At 36.8% G+C, this 24361-nt stretch overlaps 2 protein-coding genes across 6 annotated transcripts in view; one reads left to right on the forward strand and one right to left on the reverse strand.

The window, feature by feature from the left end:
- Positions 1-1948: 1948 nt before the first annotated feature.
- Positions 1949-20824, reverse strand: LOC129272449 (ribonuclease P protein subunit p30-like). The gene is made up of 9 exons (XM_064107184.1): positions 20666-20824; positions 14188-14246; positions 13371-13421; positions 11494-11568; positions 7695-7850; positions 6626-6772; positions 5232-5269; positions 3760-3839; positions 1949-3072 (listed from the first exon to the last, which is right to left on the reverse strand). The coding sequence occupies exons 1-9, from the start codon at positions 20748-20750 to the stop codon at positions 2858-2860; spliced, it is 906 nt and encodes a 301-aa protein (XP_063963254.1). The 5' UTR covers positions 20751-20824; the 3' UTR covers positions 1949-2857.
- LOC129272447 (kinesin-like protein KIF20B) overlaps positions 20581-24361 on the forward strand; it is a 47696-nt gene continuing 43915 nt past the window's right edge. For 2 of the 5 annotated variants that reach the window (XM_064107178.1, XM_064107180.1), the window contains exon 1: positions 20581-21013. The gene's annotated coding sequence lies outside the window, so the exon portion shown is untranslated. The remainder of the gene's footprint in view (positions 21014-24361) is intronic. The other 3 variants (XM_064107182.1, XM_064107181.1, XM_064107179.1) reach the window with 2 other exon arrangements.

Here is a 24361-nt window from a genome sequence, read left to right on the forward strand (position 1 = left end):
GCAACAAAAAAAAAAATGCTTAGATAAAACATGAATTTCTTTTAAATTTCACAAGAATTTTCAGTTGACAATGCTCCTTATATTCTTACATGTGTGCCAAATATATCACTATAAATTATGAGGAGTACATGATTTTCTTGGGGAAAAAATAAAACAAGTGGAATGCCTCTGGCCGTCTCACCTGCATCACGCGATTCAATATAGCAGCAGTGCTGATTTTGAAAACTACTATAACTCGCAGTCTCGCACAAGATGTTCAGTAATACTTGGTTACTCTTATTTCCACGTTTTATGAACTAGACCAATACACTTATAGAGATCTGATGGCAATTCAACAAATACCCCCAACGTGGCCAAAGTTCTTTGACCTTACATGACCTTTGACCTTGATCATGTGACCTGAAACTCGCACAGGATGTTCAGTGATACTTGATTACTATTATGTCCAAGTTTTATGAACTAGACCAACACACTTTCAAATTTATGGCTGTAATTCAACAAATACCCCAATTTGGCCAAAGTTCATTGACCCTAAATGACCTTTGACCTTGATCATGTGACCTGAAACTTGCACAGGATGTTCAGTAATACTTGATTATTATTATGTCCAAGTTTCATGAATCAGATCCATAAACTTTCAAAGTTATGATGGTAATTCAACAGATACCCCCAATTCGGCCAAAGTTCATTGACCCTAAATGACCTTTGACCTTGGTCATGTGATGTGAAACTCATGCAGGATGTTCAGTGATACTTGATTAACCTTATGTATAAGTTTCATGAACTAGGTCCATATATTTTCTAAGTTATGATGACATTTCAAAAACTTAACCTTAGGTTAAGATTTTGATGTTGATTCCCCCAACATGGTCTAAGTTCATTGACCCTAAATGACCTTTGACCTTGGTCATGTGACATGAAACTCAGGCAGGATGTTCAGTAATACTTGATTAACCTTATGGCCAAGTTTCATGAACTAGGTCCATATACTTTCTAAGTTATGCTGTCATTTCAAAAACTTAACCTCAGGTTAAGATTTGGTGTTGACGCCGCCGCCGCCGTCGGAAAAGCGGCGCCTATAGTCTCACTCTGCTATGCAGGTGAGACAAAAACCATGGTTTTTAGATTGAATGAAAACGGTGCCCCATGTCTGCACACCCATTCACTTTTAATGTGATTCAGGTATTTTGATGAGAAGGGCTGAATTTTTAGGACTGTCCATGAAAGTCTGGAATTCAATATTAATCCAACATTTTAAGGGGATATTTTAATGAACATCTATGTATAGTAGATGTAAATTTTGTGGTCATTGCAGGTCTGCGTATGCGCGACCAAGGGGCGCTGCGCAGACTGAGGGCACCTTACCATACATTTTGGTTTTCTGTCATGCAGTTTTAAACTTGTCAAAACTTATTCCCTGTACTGGGAGTATATTAAATATTGATGTAAAACTGACAAAATAAAGTGTCAATTGATCTACCTCGAGATATGCCAGTAAGTCTCATCTGACAAATATCATGACTTCAGGTGAAAGTGTAATTTAAAAAATATGAAATATACTTGTATAGGCCCTACCAATCAATTTTCACACTATGCTAGGTCAGTTGAATGCCAAAGTTCAGGGGCCCGTTTCATAAAGTGTTACAACTGTTGTAATTTTGCCATTATGGCAACTATCGTGGTAACCTTGATTATGATTGGCTGCTGAGCCCTGTTGCCATGGGAGTTGCCATAATGGAAGTTACAACAGTTGTAACTCTTTATGAAACGGGCTCCTGGCATATGTGAGCCCTCTTTGCTTCATACTATGCAGGCAACTTTACCATCCAATAGAACTGCTATGAAACTCTTGATTACTCCAGTAGTTGCCAATCAAAAAAAAATCTGTATTTTAGTGATCGTAACAAAAATCAGAAATAGAAATCCTCTGAAAAATCATGGATGATTAAGTTGCAATAGTAGTATTCAAGAAATGAATGCTTTATGATTTTATTATGCGATCTATATCTGAAAACGAGATTGGTCTCTAATCAAATTATTGCGTAAAGCTTTCAGGCCGAGTCTAGTGGATTGAACACTGGCTCGGCAAGAGCAGATAGATTGCATATTGGATGAATGAAGATTTGCATTATATTTTGTTTATATAAGTTTTGGATCCTCTTCTTTCACAAAATAAAAAACATAAATACATGAAGCTTACTTACTTACAGAATACATTTCACCTCACAGTTAATTAGTAAATCAATTTATGAGTAGCAATGTTAGATTTGTCTTATCTTGTCTAATTAATGATTAATTAACAAACATCTAAAATTATCCAGTATTGAGGGCTTACAAAAAATCTAAAGCCATGTTGGCCCCCCCCCCCCACTCACGATATCTTTCTATTTTCTGCTTGAAAATCAGTCTGCCTCTCGTATGACAATCATACAGCACTTTGTGGTTTGGCTCAATTTCTTTAGAGTGAGACCTCTACATCCATCAAACACATTCAGATTCCAATGTAACTTTCTACTCTCAGGTTCCAGGGAAGGTTTCACAAAGAATTGTGTCTGACTAAATGCAGTGATGCATTACATGCAACACGCAAAGGGAAAAGTGTGATCTTTAATGAGGCCTAAATCTTTGTGAAACACACCCCTGGAATCATATCTGGCCATGAACATGTCCTGACTCGTCTGATGCCAGGTGAATGTTACCGTCTCCAACATTGGATTAGGGTAGGTGTAGATTTACTCATATTGGGTTATGAATCTGCAACCAGATCATAATGCACTCTGCTTTTGCTATTTCAATAAGCTTTCAGAAGTAAAAGCTAGAAATTCAAGTCTATGAAGTGTATCTATAATAAGGAGTGTCACCTCTGCTTCTGTCTCTTCTCTTTAGGCTCCTCCCCAGGAGTTCTTTCCTGGCTCACAGGCTTTTTGGCAGTCTTTGCCTCCATCTCTCTGAGCCACTCCACAGATAAACCACTGGCTTCCAGGCTAGCCTTCACCTTCCAAAGTTCACTGGGAGCTAATTCCGTTACTTTCTGCACAGACATCGCAGACCTCACAGTGCAGTTCCTGGTAACTGAAATAACGATTAGAATACATTAAATGTATGAAATGAATAAGTGAATAATAAATCTGACAAGTTATTACAGAAATAATTTGTCTTCTCATTTCCTATTTCATAATTATTTTTCAAAAAGAATAACCATTATACAGTTACATAATGAATTTTAACAATCATAACAGAGTGTGTCAAAAGAAAACAATTCCCAGGACTTACAACAAGATTTTATGCAAATCATTTATGTATTCCATAGTAAATGAGGGGGAAAACAAATATCAATCATAAATATTATATTTTCAAAAGAAACCAATCAAGTTTATACATTCTACATTGGCAAGAAGGGAAGATTGCCTGCCCCCAGCCCCCAAGATGCACAATTCATAATTCAAAACCATTTCAAACATTATAGATTTCTTTTTACTATTTGTTTTAGCAAAGTGCCAATTGAATATATGTTACGTGAGAGTTTTCTATGCTAAATATGCCCTCCCATCATCAGATAAATGTAAAAAAAAAAAAAAAAACTTGCTATCAAACTGGGTTGAAAAGGCTTATTCTAATCTTGAAATGAACTGTAACTTGTTTGTGAATTATTAATTGTTTTATGGTGGTGGTTCAAATGATTATGCCTACTGCCACTCTTTCACTTAAACTGGTAAAAATATGACCATAGATGGCCAGGGTATGGAATATCATACATACATGCATGGACGAGTGCTGACTGACAGTTGGTAGAGATGGCAGCTTTTGCTTTATCCTCACTCAAATCAAACAAGTTTCCTCTAAACATTCATTTGTTAAGGGAAATAAAAACAATACTTCCAAAACTGAAGGAGGAATCCACTCCGAGAAGTTTTGCCAGGGGCCCGTCTTACAAAGAGTTGTGATTGATCCGATCAATCGCAACTATGGAAAGCCAGCAAAGTCAACATATAAAATGCAGGTTTGCTCAAAGATTTTTTCTACATATATATATCCATACCTTCAAAGATTTCGTGACAATTTGGTGTGATCTCCTTTCTTTTTAAATAAAGGACATTTTGCAAATTTCCTGTAAAAAAAAATTATGACACTGATGGATTTCCATAGAGTTACGATTGATTGGATTGGATTGTAAGACGGGGCCCAGATGTCCACATCAGTGAACATAATGTTTCATTGACATTTGGAATTTCCTGCACATTTTGAGACCGCATACAATATTGATTGTCATAATTGAGTTGCACATACATGTAGAGAAAAAAAAAAGGCTTTATGAACCACCCCCTCAATGGTAATAAGAAACAATGAGAAAAAAAAACCTGACAAAACATTAAAGCTACAGAATTTCAGTTTGCTGATCTCATATATCTAAAACATCAAACTTCTACAAAGGCTTTACTATACACAGACATAAGAATGTCGAGTGAGTTACCCCCCCCCCCCTCAAAAACGGGATTTCTTTTCTTTTCTATATAAAGGCATATTGATTGCTTTTATTCAAAAGTGACATATACATTTTTATTTCTTTTCATGAAAATTTTGCACCTGATACCTTAAACTAGTAATAATGAATAAAAAAGTGCTAAAAGAATATAAAGAAATAAATATTCCTCCAACCTCAGGTGCTTTATATAATAATCCATAAAATTTAACAGGAACGCAACCTTTATGCAGTAATAACAATAAACAAGCAATATAATATCATGTATCTCTTTTCAAAAGCATTGGCTGAAGGAATCTTATTGATGTATCCTAAGGCAAGTCGCTTCCTAATGGGTTCAACCTCAGAAGTGTTATATTTCATCAGTTTTTTTGCTTCCCATATACATGTACCCCACAGCATACATTTTAACTGCATTTCAGTCCTTGCGCTTAAGATATCAGGTTCAAGATAGGATTCAGGTTAGATTCAGGATGTTCATTGATGGAACTTAAACCTTTTGAGAAAAAAATTAAACAAAACAGTGGTATTGTAGATTTTATTTTTCCCAGAAAAAATCTAAATAAAGAACACTTCTCAGTGGCTGTATTTTTCTTTACCAATTTATTTCAATATCTAATTAAAAATGCAACATAATCTGACAATGAGTTTTTAATCAGATTATATTCTGGAAACTCAGATTAGATGTCACGTGTGTTCTTTTTGACACATCAATCAATACATTCAATAGGTCACTGAATTTAAAGGATACAAATTGGCAACATCATGAGGTCCTCGTATCTCCATTGCCTATAATCAAACAGAAAGGAAATCACACACATAAAATAAATGTTTTAAGTCAGTACTTATTATCTGAAAAAAACAATGTAGTTTAAAATTATCACATGATAATGCATTACCTTTTGTACATAAGTTTTTATTTTGCAAATTGTGCAATTAAATTTATAGTCATGTAAACAAAACAGGGAGTAATCATTAAATGATCACATCAATAGTTAATTTTTTGTAAAATCCTTTTGTTCAAGAATAACTCCCCCGAGATCTGAAAGCTTTCCTTGGCAGAGTTGATTTTTGAAGATGTGATATCCATTGCATTATTTGCTCAAGTAAGTGGATTGTAAGTTAAAGGTAAAAGATAGTAGTTGCAGCAAACAATTATTTCATGAGAAAGTCTTTAAAATCAAGATTTATTGTCACCATATTATCATATCTAGATCTAGTACATTTATGTAAACTTATCTTTGTGAAATCACGAAATCTTAGCTCAAAACCTATATTTCTGATGATCACTCACACAGAAAAACATATGTGGGTCAGAGTATTAATATTGCTTGGAAAAATACCCCAAATCTTATGGAATTCCATGCTTATTTTGCTCATTTCTCAGCAATCGCTCACTTTCTTCCAGAGCCACTTGGCACATATTTCTTATTCATACATACAAAAACTTTGGTGGTAATTTTATTGGATTCTATTCGAACTCATTTTGAAATTCTTACCACAACTGGTATTATTTTTAAAGGTAATATTTGGGAGGTAATTTCATATCCCCTGTGGGCCGAGGCATAACAGATCTCTGCCATTACCCTTCTTAAATCAAAGGCCAAGCCCGAACCCCCCTCTCCCTACAAAAAAAGTTGACTAGAAAACATACAACAAAATTCAATTAACTTCAATGGTCACTTTTTTTTCCAAACTCAAAGGTCAATAAAAAGTTATGACAATTCATATTCCACAAAAGAAATAGATTCAAAACATTGGCAGTACTTACTCAGTGGATCCTTTGTATCTTATATATAAAAATATAAACCCTGGGGTGAGTTCACACTGAAAAGTTGGATTTGCTCTTATTGTATGATTTAATCAAGAGCTTCATTATTACTAAATACAACAAAATGAAAAATATGATATTCCATTATAAAGTAAATAAAAAGTGTGTGTGACAATCATTGATTCTCTCATTTGCATATCAACCACGTTCATTTTTTATAAATAAAAAAAACTTCATAATGCCACATCTCTCTTATTTTTGATTGGATGAAATTTTCAGTGGTATGCATGTTTGACTTTCTCTTATTCAAATCAACTTGTAGTAGGGGTGGACTTCAAACGGATATATGGAGGAAGAAAATATCAAAAACTCACATTTTCAACTGCACCGCTCAAGATAATATTCTTGCCTTTGGTAACACTAACAAGGTCCAAAGCGTTATGGAACAGATATCTTCGTAAACTAGTGTCTCGAATGGCTGGTGAATAACAGATCTCAAACTTTACTCCTCTCTCAAGAGCCTTTATAGTGGAAAGAAATAGAAAGGTTTATTGAAAGCAGAGTGTGCATAGAAATGTGGGAATTAGTGGTCTCAATATTCATACATTCTTATCATTCATTCAGTGTTTCTTCAAGTTTTGATGTTTCTTTGAGTTTTTGTCTATGTGCAAATGAACTGGTTCAGGGAGATTCATTCTCCTTAAACTCTATTTGAACTGGGCTTTATGAGACCAAGTATTCATATACCCCCCCCCCCCCCCGCACTTTTCAGATATTGGCCACAAAAAGGGTTATCGACACAAAATTTTGCAGACATTCTAATATTTCAACATACAAAATTGTTTTGATTTGTATAATAATTATAATAAGTTATGAAAACATGAGATATACATTTTCATTTTTGTTAATATATCACTACAATTCTTTTGCAAAATTTTTATGAAAAAAATCCCCAACGTATGATAGCAGTTTCTGGAAAAAATTTCAAACTTGAATCAATTTGTTTTGTCATTTTATTTAATGTATTAATAATTTAATTTTCAATGTATTCTAATCTTGAATAATTTATAGTTTTTATTAATGAATATTCAATATGGTCAAGTAATATTTTTGACCAATCAAAAGGATGTGAAATTAGCAGCATTTTGTGGAATTCATAACATTCTTTTCCATTTGTTTGCACTTTGATCCTAATTTGGGCTCTCAACAATAGACATGAATCTACTCTATGGTACATAAATGAATTATGGAATGCATGATCTTATGTGTTGTAAATATGTAATGTTTTATTGATTTGGAAATAAAAACACTGACATTATGGAATGCATTTATCATCTACTATATTTAAATATATTTTTAATGATTTGAATGCATTTATTTGATCTAATGTAAATATGTATTTTTTTAAATGATTCGGAAATAAAGACATTGGCATTGACTTACTGGTTTTATGGAGTGATATTTGAAGTAGAAAGGCAGCTTTGTAGTCATATCACATGAGATGATATCAATCTCAAGCTCTGTGCATGCCTTGTGAAACATCTTCTCAGTGGTGGGCTCAACTGCCAGAATATCGTAGGTTGATGTGCTATCAGATCGCTGAATGGAAAGCATTATTGAAAAGATTTGTGTAAATTAAAAAAAGTATCACATCCATTAAGTCAACTGGTAGGCCCATAGTTTCCCGGGGTGGGGGGGGGGGGGGTGATTATCTAACTGATCGCACTATCAGTTGGCACTTTCTGGGCTCAATATTTTCCCCAGCCTAAGTACATGTAACTGGTTCACTAAACTTCTACAGGTCTTGGATCAAGTTTACCTTTAACACATGAGTATTCTTGCTCTGACTATAATAGACTTCCCCTCAACTTACTTTTTTTTAAATTATTGGTCTTACTAATCAAAGATCACATATTTCAGCCATTCAATATTCATCACAAAGTTTACAAAAGTAAAACGATATCAAGTGGAAATCTACAACTTATACATACCGTAAGTAACGGTGTATTAACCGCACCCGTGTATTAACCGCACCCCCCATTTTCAGATGAAAAAAAAAAAAAAAAAAATCATCCAAAAAAAAAAGTCATCAAACTGACTTTCTATCTCTAATATGCGTATTAAAGAAAGAGTCAAGAACCAAAAATGTAAAAAAAAATATCAAAGTACCGATATTACTGGTAAAAAAAATATGGGAAATCAGCGCTTTGTCACTTATCTGCAAATTGCCGACATTATTGGCCAACTACACACTCACCTCACACACACACATATGGTACCGGTGTTCATTGAATGTACCGATACCAGCATCAACATGGGGGCTCACCCACTCGAGAAGATCGTTCATACCATAATTCCTGCATCACAGCCCCACTTTTGCTTTCAGAATTCTGTCTAGCATTCAATGTCTTGACATGAATTTCAGACACGGGAATATGGGAAGGTTCAAGATACAAGAAATTTGCGATTTTGTTCAGGTGTTTTTCTTGTCTGCTTTGAACCACTACCGGTAGTTCTCAGTACGTGTGTAGCGGTATCTTACAGACAGCAAATAGGAAAAAAAATGCTAGTACCGGTATACCGTATTTTCAATGGGAGCTCTGGGCGGGAATAAAATGAATAATAATAATTAAAAAAAATAAAAAGTCGGAAGGAATGAAGACGGGGATTGAAGATTGATTTTAAGATGATGGATGATAGAGAGAAATGAAGGAAAGGCAAATGAAAGAAATTGGAGTTTAAAACACAGAGAAAAAAGGTAACGTGGGGAAATGATAAAGAGAAGAAATTTAAGAGCAAGAATGAGATAAAGAGAGATAGGAGTTCGAGATAAATAATTTTTCTTTCTTTCTTGCATATTAAGAAAAAAAAAAGAAAAATAAGGAAATGAACGAAAGAATAAAGAGGAAAATTATAGATTGATTTTAAGATGAGGGATGACAAAGAAAAAAAATGCTCGTTCATAACGCCATTAGGCCTTCTTTTTCTGTTCCAAAATTTGCTTAATGCGTGACAGAAAACATCAAAATAATAATACAGGTAATCAATAAATGAGTCAAATTGAAATTATGACATGAAGTTCATGACACTTTCTTCCGTTTACCTCCCTCGTCATGGCACAAAATTGTCAAATAATACCAATAATTTGTCAAATATTATAACAGCCACAGAAAGGTAAAGCGCCAGCTTACGTTGACGTTGCGATAAACATATGCGTGTCTTATTCGGCTAGCCGCACCATGCTGTTCGGTCGATTGTCGATTAGCGTCTGAACTTTGCCGCGTTGACTAATAAATGACAACAAAGACAAAGTCACACCATTCAAAATGTCAGTTTCATGAAGGTAGGTGCGTTTGTTACCGTAATCTAACTTTGAGGGACATTTACGGTAGATACCGGTAGTCATAGTTGCTTCCCTTTTACATCCGAGGCTCATGCCCCTCTCTAAACGGCATTGCCCCAAGCGGCTACGCTCGGCCACCCGACGCAAGTTGTAAACTGGTAGTGGTATCGGGCCGAGATTGGCTTGGCTCAGACCTATCACCGTGTATAAACCGCACCCCCGACTTTTGATTCTGTCCCGCCGAGAAAAAGGTGCGGTTAATACACCGTTACTTTTCAGAATTGTATGTCACAAAGTGGGCTTAGCATTGATCTGTGTATACACATGCATCACTTTACATCATAGTGAATATTATTTGGTTGTCTCATTTGCTTTTTGGTAGACTATGGCTATGACAAAAATACTCATACTCCAGGCTATTTTCAAAAATGCAATGAAGCAACGAATCTGCAGGTTAAAGGTCAAGTGCCCCCAGAATTTTTTTTATTTGAATAAATAGAGAAAAATCAAACAAGCATAGCGCTGAAAATTTCATCAAAATCGGATGTAATATATGAAAGTTATGACATTTTAAAGTTTCTCTTATTTTTCACAAAACAGTGATAAGCAAAATCCATTGACATGCAAATGAGAGTCGATGATCCCCTTCACTCACTGTTTCTTTTGTTTTTTACTGTTTGAAATAGACATTTCATTTTTTACAGATTTGACAATTAAGGACCAACTTGACTGAGACATATAATATTAAACAATGCTAATTCCACATTTTCAGGGAGGAATTATTGTTGTTTTGCTTGACAATGAGGAGAAAATTAAAATATTTCATATTTCATATAATAAAATACAAAAGAAATAGTGATTGGATGACGTCATCAGTCTCCTCATTTGCATGCCGACCAGGATGTGTATATAAAAGTTTTGTGAAATTAAAGCAAAACTTTCATATGTCATAACTTTCTTATTTTTATGACTGATTTTGATGACATTTTTAGTGTTATGCTTGTTGGATTTTCCTCTTTTTATTCAAATCAAATTTTCGTTGGGGTGGACTTGTCCTTTAATTCTCGCTACCCCAAATAGGAACAAAAATCTCATAATGCGCGAGACGAGATAATTTTCACTCCGTCGGGTCGTCACCACCACTTCCGGTTCAGAGTCATGCTCGCGCGAGGTTCGTGATACTGAGTTTTCCACCACGCTGAAATCGATGCCAATCAGCGTAATATGTACAGATTATAATACTTTTTTATTTAATTTGGTCAGTTTTGATTCCATTTGAATTATGAATAAAAATGAAAAATATATTTTACGTGAAAATAATTTTTATTCATGTTTTTATTAGGTTACAAAAAATTAAACAAAAAATGAATATCTTAAAATTTTGCTTTTAGCGACCGGCCTGACATTACGGTCGTATTCGACTAGACGCTAAATATATACAGCATTCATTCCGTTCAATCTTTCGTCGACCACAAAATGGATAAAAAATCAGTTTCGGAACTTAAAAAAAATCTTAACTGACAGAGGAATACCGTGCAATGGAAAGCGTCGGGCAGAATTAGTGACTTTAGCAGAAAAGGCCGTTAAACTGTATCGTAAAAGAGAGGGTTGTGATCACGAACTTTCCGAGCGAAAGCTACGTTGTGTTGTTGTGCATGACGGCAATGTTGATCTGAATGGCATAACAGTGCATTGGACTTCCGAACAGGAAGTTGTAATACCGAAAAAGCTATCCCATAATGCAATGCGCGTTACAGGGATTTTCCCGGATCTCGACGAAATCGCTATTTGGGGTAGCGAGAATTGAGATTGTATCATGGTAAACTGATGGCTTGATTTGTTATATTTTTTATTTCATTTTATTTGCATTGTATCTGTGATGAGGCTTGGCCAGCTTACCAGGACAATGGTTTGTGCAGAATCATCTAAGGTCACAGTTAATCTTGAGAGGACCTTCAGTTCCTTCCCTTGAGCCTGTTTAAAAATTGGGGGCAAAAAAAAAGAGAAGTGATCTTTGAAATGTGACCTGTGTATGTCTGTACACAACATATATCATGTTGGCATTTCCCATTAATTACAAAAGAGCAATCCCGAATTGACGACGGAAAAATAAGTGAGTGAGTGAGTGAAAGAGTAAGTATTAAAGTAAGTAAGTAAGTAAGTAAATAAATGAATGAATAAATAAATATATAAATAATTAATGAAAAGGGGGGGGGGTGGCTACTTGAAGATCCAAAATGTCCAAGAGCTCAGTCAAATGCACGAGCACTGTGGTCAAATAAAAAAAAAGTTTTTTATTAGTTGTACAAAGAGTAACAAAATACAACATAAAACCCAAATGAAACTCAAAATTAATTGATTCATATTGTTTGTATATGATTTGTCATTGAAATGTAAATATCATTTTATTTGAAATAAAATAAACATGAATTTGAAGAACAAAGGTGTTTTGAAATTCAACAGAATGACCCTGGAGAGTACAAAGTATGTCAATAGAATTTCAAATTTCTATAGTAAAACTACCATATTATAGTAAAAAAAAATATATATATATGTATGTATCAAAATGATAAAAAATTATATTCTCATACAGGGAAAAAATTATTTTTTTGGGGGGGCTCCGTTTTCAATTTTTTGTAAAATTTCGGGGGCTCCATTTCTTCCTTACGGGGGCTACTTCTTGCATTTCGGGGGCTCTTTTCAAATGCTACGTTTTTGTATTTTGAGGAATACCTGTTCACTTATTAACGAATTGTATAATATTGTATGATTTTTTTAGTTATTTTTTCATGCTTAGAATCTTGGATGTGGGTGTGTTTGTGTGGGTGTGACTATGAGTTGAACTTGGATATAAATAAATTCAATATCTAATTTCTACTCCATCTATTCCAGTACAATAACCTGTACCCGGCCATGTAATAAAGGCCCACATACCCTAACTTTTCCTGAAGATCTTTGAAAATGCAGATCTCCACGAAAATTGCATTTCTCTATGGGGGAGTCTAAATTTGGTGAGAATGAACTCATTAATAACTTAAATATACATGTACATGACAATGAAGAAATCATCAAACTTTATTGGCAGTTTTGAATAATATACCCGAAATGTAAACTCTGTCTGAAACAGAAAATCACCATCATTGTGGCCTTTACTGAGCGAATTGTCCCCCAGAGACTGGCTAGCTAGTACAAGCGCCAATGCGGCAGCGTACATGCGTGAGCCTCCCGCCGGCCTTGTAAAATAGATGGAGCTGTTTGATGATTTATTGTCTGATATTTACCTCATCCCCTAGAAAAATAAAACAAATGATTTTCAAGTTATAATTAGCAAATAAGATCACAGAATTGTGATATCTGTAGGGGAAAATGTGCATTAGAAATTGCAAATGGTGGTAGTCATAATGGACCCCTATACATGCAACCATTTCCCGACCGTTGCGTTGATTTTTTTTTCATACCATGTGCATGGAAAAACGTGGTACAGAAAAAAAGACGCAACTTCAGAATTCGAAACTGTGCTTCTCGCTATTTCCAAGGCTTGTTCATGATTTTGAGTGCGGATTTTTGATTATTTTTAAATGGTAAGCAGAGCTCGAGCATATGGTGCTCGTGGGCCGCTGAGTTGTTATCGCTCGGCAATAATTTCGGGGGCGACATTAAGATTTTATGTCACCCCCGAAAGCATGATTTTGGGTGATTTCGAGGGCGACTTTAGGCATTTCCGGAGCGAATTCGCCCGCCGCCCCCGTGTATTTTTTTGCTGTTCTCATACCTACCTTTAGCTGGTCACTTTCAACATGCTTTGACCTCTCAGGGGCACTTGGGATCTATGGAGAGATGTTTAGAATTTAAAAAGAACCATTGTTAAAAATAAATTAATACCACTGGGGCTGAAGGCCACCCAACCCCTTCCATTATTCTGAGCAACCCCACAAAAAAGAAAATTGAGGTTCTCCTTTCTTATTCTACACAAAGGCAAGTTAATTTTGACATTTTAAGATACATAAATAACCTTCTTTTTGATACAATTACAAGTTGAGGAGAAAGAAAGTTTGAATTTTGATGTCAAAATAAAGTTGCAATGAAAAACTAGTCAGACGACATCTTCAGCTGGAAATGGATGGCATTTCGTTTGTGTTTTTTTTTCTTAATTTCTTTAACTTTCTTTCATTGACTCTGTAAATGACTGGGGATGCAGATTCTGGCATGAATTTCTGCACACATTGTTTTGCCAGGCCTGTCTTAATCAAAATGAATAAAATCCCATGTGTGACATATCCACTAAGAAATTGGACTAAACTAAAGAGAAGTTTGCTCCGATTCTATTAGTGTAAAATACATTTGATAGTTGGGATACATGTATCTATCCGTGAAAATATGAGTGTCCGTTTTGATAGGACACACTGTATATTAAAATATACAGTGCGTTTACTGCAATGAATGCAACAATACAGTTTGTCATATCACCAATGCAACTACATACCAGAGGATTAAAAAGTTATGGGATATGCGCTATACAAGAGCTGTTTATTGTTTTATTAAATTGTGGAGTTTAAGTCTGATATATTATTAGATTTCAAGAACAGAACTCACCTTTGATTTGCGATCCAGCTTCTTCTGCCTATGATCAATTGCAACCACTTCATATCCCACTGGAAGGGGGCGGGGGAGGTGATCAAAATGAAAAACAAATTACTCTTAATCAAGTCCATGTCAAGATATTTGTAATATTGGGTGTGAAACTACATTCTTGTAACTAATACATTGTACCCTTTCCAGACTGTTCCCCATTTCCCAGGATCTCCCCTGTAGGGGCATAGTGTAGACACTTGCTGGGACTCTCCACCCAAACAAGTTGGGGTTTTTTATTGGGGAAGTGACCTTAGAAGGGAACTCGACATCTTATACCTGTTCCTAACATACATGTAATTGCTCATGCACAAAATGCGGAAACAAAAAACTTCCATTAAAAAAGTAGGTATTAATTTTATGAAACATGCTATCAATTGGTTAACTTCCTATTCGTCTAATGCCAATTCGTCAATTGCAAACTTGTCTACTATCATTTGGTCTACCATTAGTTCGTCCACTCCCCACATGGTTCGTCTAATGCCATTCCGTCTGTTAGTCTAAATAATCATTATCATTATAATAATTATTTATAATCACGTATTAAATTTTAGTATTATTTTAAATAATAATTTGTATCTATAAATTGTTCTTCAAAATGGCATTTTGTAACATCGCTAATCGAATGTACGTCACCCGATGCGTTTATACCCAGGAGGGCCCAGCATCGTACACATCCAGATCCAGAATGAAGCGGTTCAAGGGTCAGACCTATTGTATTTGCTTTGTTGACAAACGGATCGAGGGATCTACACGAGGTCATTCTGGTAAGTTAAGAATAGCCTGGAGGCTTCTGGGGAGTAAAATTATTTCTACTATACGTAGGCTTACTCCCCATGAAGCCTGGTAGGGCTAAGCATAGGCCCACACACAGGCGAGTATTTGGAGACAACAATGTTGCTCCAAAATGCTTGATTTGTTTAACTTGCTTATCACACAATTTTGTAAATGGAAAAAAAGTTCATTTCCCCACATTAGGCACTTATAACATTATTTTTACACGAAAAATAATACAAATATCAAGAAAAATCATGTTAGAAGATGAGCAGATACTCACCGATGATCTTGTCGCCATATTTCTGTCTTTGTTCGTAGCCTAGTTACAAGACGCGTATAAGAGGGCGATGATATCATGAGCAGTGCCAAAAAAAAAAAAAAAAACTTCAATCGGCTGATGAATATCGTGAATTGTAAAATTTCACGGCCAAATTCATCGGCCAATTGAAGATTTTTTTTTCATTGGCAATGGCACTGCTCATGATATCGTCGCCCTCTCTTATACGCGTCTTGTAACTAGGCTACGAACAAAGACGGAAATATGGCGACAAGATCATCGGTGAGTATCTGCTCATCTTCATACATGATTTTTCTTAATATTTGTATTATTTTTCGTGTAAAAATAATGTTATAAGTGAATCTCGGTACATCTCTCTTCCATCTGATATTCTGCGTGCTGCAATTGATGAACCATCGATTCTAAATAAAACATAAAATGCTGGTTCATACGCAGTTGTCCACTTGGTCTTCTTTGTCTTGCGTAGCAATACGAAGTCACCAACAACAAAGTTGTGTGTCTTGGTGTTTCTGTTCTCTCGTAACCTTTTTCCTCTTTCTTTGTATTCACCATCTTTCTTTTTGATCTTTTCATCCTTCATACTAGCTTCTTCTCTTGGGTTTTTGTGGTCAAGTTTGGATCTAACTGACCTGCCCATCAGTGCTTCATATGGTGGTGTGCTTGTTGCTGGGTGTGGTGTTGATCTATAACCCATCAACATATCTTGTATAGCAATCTCTCGATCCTGCTTCTGGAGATGTGCTATTTGCTGTCTTGTTAAGCACTTTCATTAAGCTTTCGGCTTCGCCGTTTGCTCTTGGGTGGCCTGGTGTGACTCTGTGATGTTCAAAACCTTCTTCCTTTGCGAAATCTTGGAATTCTTTCGAATTGAATGGCAGTCCGTTGTCGCTTTCAACTCTTCTGGGAACTCCATGCGTAGCAAAGATTCTCTTTAGTTTTGTCTTGGTGGCCTGAAATGAGGTTGATCGTGTTGTTTCAACCTCTGGATATCTGGTTCTCTTGTCAATGACAACAAGATTATAATGACCATCTGGATATGGACCTCCAAAATCCATTGAGACTATATCCCATGGCTTCTCTGGGATCGGAGTCGACTTGACAGGTTCTTCCCTGTGATCCTTTGTATTTACTTGACATTCGTAACACTGACTCAAGTGTTCCTCAGTCATTCTGTTTATTTCCGGGAACCAGTACTTGCTTCTCAGTAGTTGCTTGGTTCTTGTTATGCCAAAGTGACCTAGTTTGTGTGCTTTCTTGATCACTTTTTTCTGCAAGGACCTGGGTATCACTATACATTCTAGTCTGAAGATTACATCTTGTGCAATGTATAGTTCATCACGAAGTGGGTAATATGGTTTGATATCTTCATCCTTCCTGAATTCCCACCAATCATTATTCATGATTCTTTCTTTCACTTTCTGCAACTGTTTGTCTTTTCCTGTCTCTTCCTGGATTCTGTCTATGACTATAGCATGTTCACTTTCTATGATCTGCTTGATTACTTTCTCTGTGTCATCTGAATCAGTCTCTGGTAGTGGATGTCTGGACAAGTAATCCAGTGGGTCAACTTCATCTCTTCCTGGCTCATAGATTACTTCATAATCCACATCTTGCATTTCCATCACCCATTTCTCAATTCTAGGTGGCAGTTTTGCTGTGGGTTTGTTGAACATTGGAATCAATGGCTTGTGTGCTGTGACTATCTTGAACTTTGGTGCTCCTAGTAGGTACACTCTGAATCTGTTCTTTGCCCATTTTATAGCCAAAGCATCTTTCTCAGTTTGGCTATATTTCTTCTCTGCTTGTGTCATGCTTCTACTGGCAAAATGTACAGGCTGCAATCCCTTCTCAGTTTGCTGGAATAATCCTGCTGATAAGCCTTCATTGAAACTTGCTTCTGTTCTCAGAATGATTGGCTTATTGGGGTCAAAGTATGTGATAGTATCTTCACTTGTGATACTTTGCTTCAGTTTCTGGAACGCATTTTCCTCTTCGTCTCCCCAAACGAACTTAGTATCTTTCTTGGTCAGTTCACTCAGCAGTGCAGTAAGAGTAGAATATCTGGGTATAAATTTGGATAAATACCCGATCACACCAAGAACACTTCTCACTTCTGCCTTGGACCTTGGTTGTGAGCTTTCCTTGACTGCTCTGACCTTTTCTTCAGTTGGCTTTAGTCCATCTTTGGTGAAGAGGTAGCAATAGAATTCTAGCTGGTCTACTCCAAACTCACACTTGTCAGAATTGAAAGTGATGTTGAAATCTGTAGCTCTCTTCAGGACTTGTTCTAGAGTTGCATCGTGCTCCTCAAGAGTTTTACCTCCTATCAAGATGTCATCTCTTTGATTTAGGCATTATGGGATATCTCCAAAGATGCGAGTGATTGTTTCATCAAACAGGTCTTGTGATGATTTTGCTCCAAAGATCAGTCTTTTAGGCCTCATGTTTCCCCATGGGGTGCTGAAAGTTGCTATGTGTCTGGACTATGGTGCGAGCATCAACTGGTGGTATCCATTCTTCGTCTAACTTGGAAAAGACTTTACACTCATGAAACTTGTGGATGAAGTCCTCTACCACAGGATTTTGGTTTATCCTGCTCCTTTCCATCTCTTTGTTTGGTATTCTTAGATCAATGCTTGTTCTTATCATGTTCTGTGTAAGACTCTCTTTTGGTTTGTCCTTATACCTTGGCTTTGGTTGTATCACCAATGGTGAACACCATGTAACCGGCTCATCTTCTGGTAGTGGCTCAAATATGTCTTCAGCAACACAGTGATCTAACCATTCCTTCAGCAGTTTCTGGAGATAGTATGGAACAGGGCGTGGCTTTTGAGCAACTGGCACTGCTCCTTCTTTCATATGGAAATGTGCATAAATATCCTTGTTGCTTCTTTTGTCATGTATCTTTCCAATGCCCTTGAATGCCTGAGCATTCTTCTTGATTATCTCATCCATAGAATCTGGTGGCTTGCTAACTTTCTTGGCTTGCAGAGTACCATTGGGTCTTATCTCCAACATTCCTAGTTTGGTTGCGGATACTCTTCCTAGTAGTGGTACACTGTCTATCTTCCCTCTTATCACATAAAATTCTTTTTCTATACCTAAGGTTTCATTCTCCACAGTTGTTGTGAATTTTCCTTTGACATCAAGTTCAGTTGTCAATGCACTGAGTTTAACCTCTGTGGGATGTAACTTCAACTCTCTATCGGATCTGTTAGATAATGCTTTAAACTGGTGCTCATCCATAAGGTTGACCTCGGAACCACTATCTACTTCAACCTTGGCATCTAGATTAGCAATTTTTATGCTGACATGCTTGTCCTGGATTCCTATCTTCCAAATTCGAACTGTTTTGGCTTGCTTAGTACTCAAGTGTTGCATAAACTCGTCATCAGAACTTGTATCTCCTTCCTGTTTCTTGGCAGTTTTCTTGACAAAGCTTATGTGTTTTCCTTTCTTTTCTTTACCATCCTTGAAAGAACTTGTTGCCTTCTTTTTGTCATCTGATTTTACCTTGGAGTTGGAACTTGATTTACCCACTGAGGCGAAGTGGTTGTATTTGCGACATTTATTACACTGCCTCCCATAAGCTGGACAATCTTTCCCTGGGGGATGTTTGTCAATCATGCCACAAAATGAACAGGCTCTCTGGTTCTGCTTGTTTGACTTTGGGTACATCTTTCCAACTTTACGTACATCCTGCGTACTCATGTCTGCCACTTGAAGCGAAACATCTTCTTTCTGCGTGGCTTCACTCAATAATTCGTTCAGGTTCCACCCTTTACTGATTGCCTTCTGAATTAGAGATGTGCTCTTAAGGGTTTGAATCAAATGCTCTAGGATCCTCTCCTCCAGTGAACTTCCAAATTCACACTCTACAGCTTTTTCCCGAACACGAGCAACATAGGCAGCAGTGATTTCCCATTCTTGCATTCTTGTTTTCGAGAACAGGTAACGAGCATGATGCTGGTTTTTCTTAGGCTTGTAATACTCATCAAGTTTCCTCCTTAGCTTTTGGTATTCATTCATTGGATTGTTAACATCCGTTTCTATTGGGTCTGGGAGTGATCTTGCTAACCTGGCAATATCCTTTCCCCCATAGATGATTAGTGCATCAGCTTTGTCAACAGGGTTCACTATCCGGAAATACCTGAATAATTTTCTTTCTAAGTCTTCTAACCATTCTTCCCAAGCTTTCCCAATCGAAAGTTGGTTATCCGGGTGGGTAAATGGACCAGTTTTCAGGTTTCTTGTTTCACTAACCACTGTTATGTTTTGATTCTGCCCAGTAGCCATTATTGTACTCTCTCACCATATAGTCACAAAAGAAATCTCCGTAAAAGTTTTACTATTACAGCGAAGTGGGGTCAAAACGAACAGGGAAGTTGCGGCAGGAAGACACAGCTACTCACCATTGGGCAATGCGATGGCTGGGCACACATCCATCAGGTTCCGTGGCGATTCAAAATCTTGGCAGGGTCGCCAATTTAACATCTAATTCTAAAGACTAAATTTCGAATCAGTCCAAATCATTATCATATCAGTCATTCCTCAGACATGCCACTTCATAGTTCACGCGACTGAATAACTCAGTTACTTCTAGGCTTGAAATATAAGTTTCATAACTTTACTTGTGTGTTTGCAATTACGTCACTGTTACACAATCGTGGCTATTAATTATGACTATGTATGCAGTTCTTTGTGATAGTCTTTGCATTCAGACTTTTCATTACTTTCTAGTCAGGGATATCATAAGTAATTCAAGTAGAAATAATTTTACTCCCGAGAAGCCTCCAGGCTAGGCCAGGTAAGAAACCTTAAAATTTTCACTTTTTTATTAACCAATTTTTTTAACCTTCATACGCATTACTAATTAGGCATTGTCATTGATTTAAGGCTCCTTAACCCTGCCACACTCATCTGTACACCCTCGTCATGAAGACAGTGAGATGTGGCCATCAAGGTAACTCAAGGTAACTCAAGTCAAGGTAAGGAATTAAGCTAAACTAAACTTCAAATATCAATAAAATTAATTCGTACAAATTACTTACAAATACAATACTACAAACCGATTTCACCCTGTAACTATCCATCCGGGTGTCAAGGTCTCGCTTCTGCGTCTATGGAAAGAGCGTCAAGGCTCCATGATGAAGAATATATGTCAAAATATTAAAAAACATCATCATGGAGGCCGGCCCAGGTGCACGAGCGCGAGCCGAACGAGATCCGCCGCTGCTTTCGGCGGGAAGTTCCCCGTGCCGAGTCTGACTCTGACTCTGAGACTGAGTTGTGTCCGCGTCCGGCGTTGATGGAAGAATAACCTGCGCGCGACTAAGCCTTAAGGAGAAAATTATGCACAATACTTACATCTTGCTGCTCTAGCGATTGCTCTTTGTTTTCTCTTCTCGTCAAACCGATTATCTATCAAATTTAGGTCAAAAAATTGCGTCATGTTTTCGATTGAATTCGACTTCCATACATGCACACGTGGGTAAATAATGTTTGTTTACGTTACATTGCGTGGATGGCGATCGACCAATCACTTTGCCCGTTACTCCTCGCCGCAATTAATGACAACCCCGTGTTTTGATTGGATAAGGTACTTCGCGAGCGCTCGAACCGGTCAAATTCGAAGAATCGCCAAGACCAAGTACATCATCAGTACAGCCTCAGGTAAGTCCAAGTCATTTAGTAAATTAAATATCATCTTATATGGTAAGCTTGTTCAACTATCTATCTTTTAACATTAAAGTAAGGCCTTGTAATTAAGTCAAATAGTGTGAGGTGAGTGAAGTGTAGTTTCTGGTTGTAGTTGTACCGTTTTTATGTTTGTGGCAGATTCATTTTCGCCTGGGATGCTGTTAAACTTAATGCGATGCCGATGGTGTTGTCGTTCATGTGCTATATGAATACGCGTATCAAGGAACCATGATATCACCAATTCAGTTGTGTGCATAATAATTTACTTACGATTGTATCATAAATGGCCACTCTTCATGCAATGCTTTTGTGCGAGGTTTTTTTTCTTAATGTGATGAATTTGTGTATGATTACATTTCAAAAGTGTGACTATTGATAGACAGGAATAACCGTCGTTTCTGGGGATTTATTCAACAATTTCTGACATTTTACTGTAATCCCCATTTAGATTTTAGTTTTACCGACGGTAGGGTGTACGTGTGGGCTCGCATGTGTTCTCATTCCCTCCCTTTTGTCAATTCACAGTCCAAAGTTTGATGTAATTTTACACATCGAATTTACAATCTAAGGATGTATAAACAACAAACTTTTAAAACTTGATATTTCAATGTTTAAATACTTTAAACGATATAGATGAAAAAGGCATGAAAAATATACTTTACCAATGTTTAATTGGGTTGAACACGATAAAAATGGTCAAAATGGCAGCCAAACTATAAAATATTTACAAACGAACGTCAACAATCACGAATGTGATATCGATATTGCTTTCGATATTATACGATCTGCTCCATATGCGAACGAAACCGAAGATAAACGATACTAGTTATACTAGTACTAGTACTAGTTATAATCGCGATATATCGATTCGAGACATTAATAACGATAATGACGTCATTCAAGATGGCAACTTGCAAGAAAAACCGTCAGGTCAGGTGAAAATGTCTTAGATGACAGATTTCTCAATCATCCAGAGGATTTTTTTCAATAACTCCGGCCCAAGGTATGCAATTACTTAAGTTATTTATATTTCCCTGATAATGGAAACCATGAAACTTTCAATTTTGCTTAAAAAACAGTTTTAAATCGCGATCTATAAAACGCTAGTTCACTATACGTTGGCTGTAGGTACGGGGCCCCGTCCCCTTCAGTCTATGTATGGTGAGTGGAGCCAACGTAGTTCAGCGGAACAACCAAAATACAGAGACTGAAGCTTTTGGTCTAGACTATTGATAGCGCATAGAAAATACAAAAGAAATGGTGAAAATATAGCTGCAGCGGGGTGGAAAATAGAGATTTGTTTGTTTTTTAATAATGTTTTAACAATAACAGACTGAGTTTTGCCTTTTGGTAAAATTTACTAAAAAGTTTGTTTGCCTGGCTTCAGTTCAGTTCAAGTTCTTTCTTGCACTGTTTACATTCCATAAAATGTGTAAATTTCTGTTGTCAGCTTTAATTCTGGGTCAAGCTGGCACGTTTTATGTAGAAAGGTAAAAAAGAATGCACACTGGCTTGGTTAATTGTTAGGCTGTCTGGCCTGCCTGGGATTTAGAATTAGTATTTTTCGGGGCTCAATGAATTTTTTTCTATTCTGCTCATTTCGTGTTCTATGGCTCGCTTGCATTCTTTAGCGGCTAGAAAGAGGGTGAGAGAGAGAATGAACAGGTGAGAGAGATAACTGAGTTGTAAGATACGAGTCGTAGAACGAGAGAATTAAGTATAGAGATTGGATGAGAGAGCTGTAGTAGTGGGAGTGGTTGAAGTGTGAGAGTCGCAGAGGGGGACAAGTTGATCGAGAGAGCAGTTGGGGGAGTGGTGAAGAGAGAGTTACGTAAGAGGGAAGAATAATGGAAAGCCGAAGAACTTGAATTTGGAATCATTAATTAGTTACATTTTATACATTGATATTACAGGCAGATTAATTTGGCGCATTGCACCAAAAGGGATAAGACCGATTTGGGGAAGGGTTTTCTCTCCACGTGGTGTTTGAGCCAAGAAGTATAAAATGGGCGTGTGCTAGGTCGGGCGGGGTAGTTCTTTTCGTTAACGATTTGTTTTGCTGCCGTTAGCCATGTCGGCTTAATTGTACTCAAATTGCGGTCGCCCAGCCCATAGATGGGACGTTATTATACTATATCAGCTTGTTGATTTGACATGGATTTTGAATAAACACATACACAACTTTACTTTATCTCTTTGTTCGAATTTGTCATTTCTCGGCTCCGTCTTTCTTTGAACGTGGGCAGCGCAAGACAGTGGGCGGCCACCGGCCGTCTTGCAAAGCTGTCCCGCTACAAAAATACCGAAAACTAAATTAAAATCCAGTTTGGTTAGCAGTAGAGGTGCATGGCCAATAATTATGCCATATGGGATGGGAAACTGTCTCCCATGAGAGAGATTATCTCCAATATCAGACTTGTAAAGAATTTGGGTATCCAATTTCCGAGACAGTCTCCAGTTGGGAGACCAATTTCCTTTGTTTACATTTGCTGCAAAAGGATTAGCTTAGTGGCACTCAAGGGTTCATTACATGCCGCTGTGCACGGGAAAATCAAGGCACGACTAACCATAGCTAGGAGGCTCCTAGAGTGTAAAAATGATTTACTAACGTATGCTTACTGTCCACGGAGCCAGGGATTGCGTCCCATTAATTTTTTATTGATTTTCATCAAAACTTTACCAGTATTTTTTCTCATTTGTTTTCTGATATTTTACAACAAACTTTCCTTTACTTTCTAAAGGTAAACCTTCTTTAACCCTAACTAGGCCGGGCTTTTTTGGCTGTTCTGTGGCCGGGGGGGGGGGGGGGGGGGGTTGATTCAACCCCCCCCCTGAGATCTCGGCCACCGATCGCGCGAGCGCCGCAAAAATTTGCATGCTGGTAGTGTGCGATGTAATCTACAAGGCTGTATGGTAAAATTTTCCAAAATAATGAGATTTTATTTTATATGAATTAATTATGCTAATTTATGCATAAATCATACTTTTTGCTCTAATTCACTAAATAAAGCTCCTAGAATGCTAATTTTTGGTAAAAATATTCTTTGTAGTATTCTTAACAATGGCAATTGAAAAAAACTTCGGTTTGGAAATCAATTTCTTATGTATTTTATTGTTTTATGAATTTCTTATGTATTTCTTTGTTTTTTGACCTTTTGTTTTTCTTTGTTTTTTTCACCAGATTTATTGCACAACCTTTTTGAAGCATAATTATGCTAAAATCAATTGCTTTCAGCTGTTTAAAGTAAAAATAATCATATCTTTATGAATAAGATGAGAAAACTCAATTTGCATTGACTTTGTACACAAAATCACGTTTTTGAACAATTTTTGGTCTGACATGCACTTACAAAATGTTGCGTA

Source organism: Lytechinus pictus, chromosome 12 (genome assembly GCF_037042905.1).
Source record: "Lytechinus pictus isolate F3 Inbred chromosome 12, Lp3.0, whole genome shotgun sequence".
Classification (NCBI taxonomy): Eukaryota; Metazoa; Echinodermata; class Echinoidea; order Temnopleuroida; family Toxopneustidae; genus Lytechinus; species Lytechinus pictus.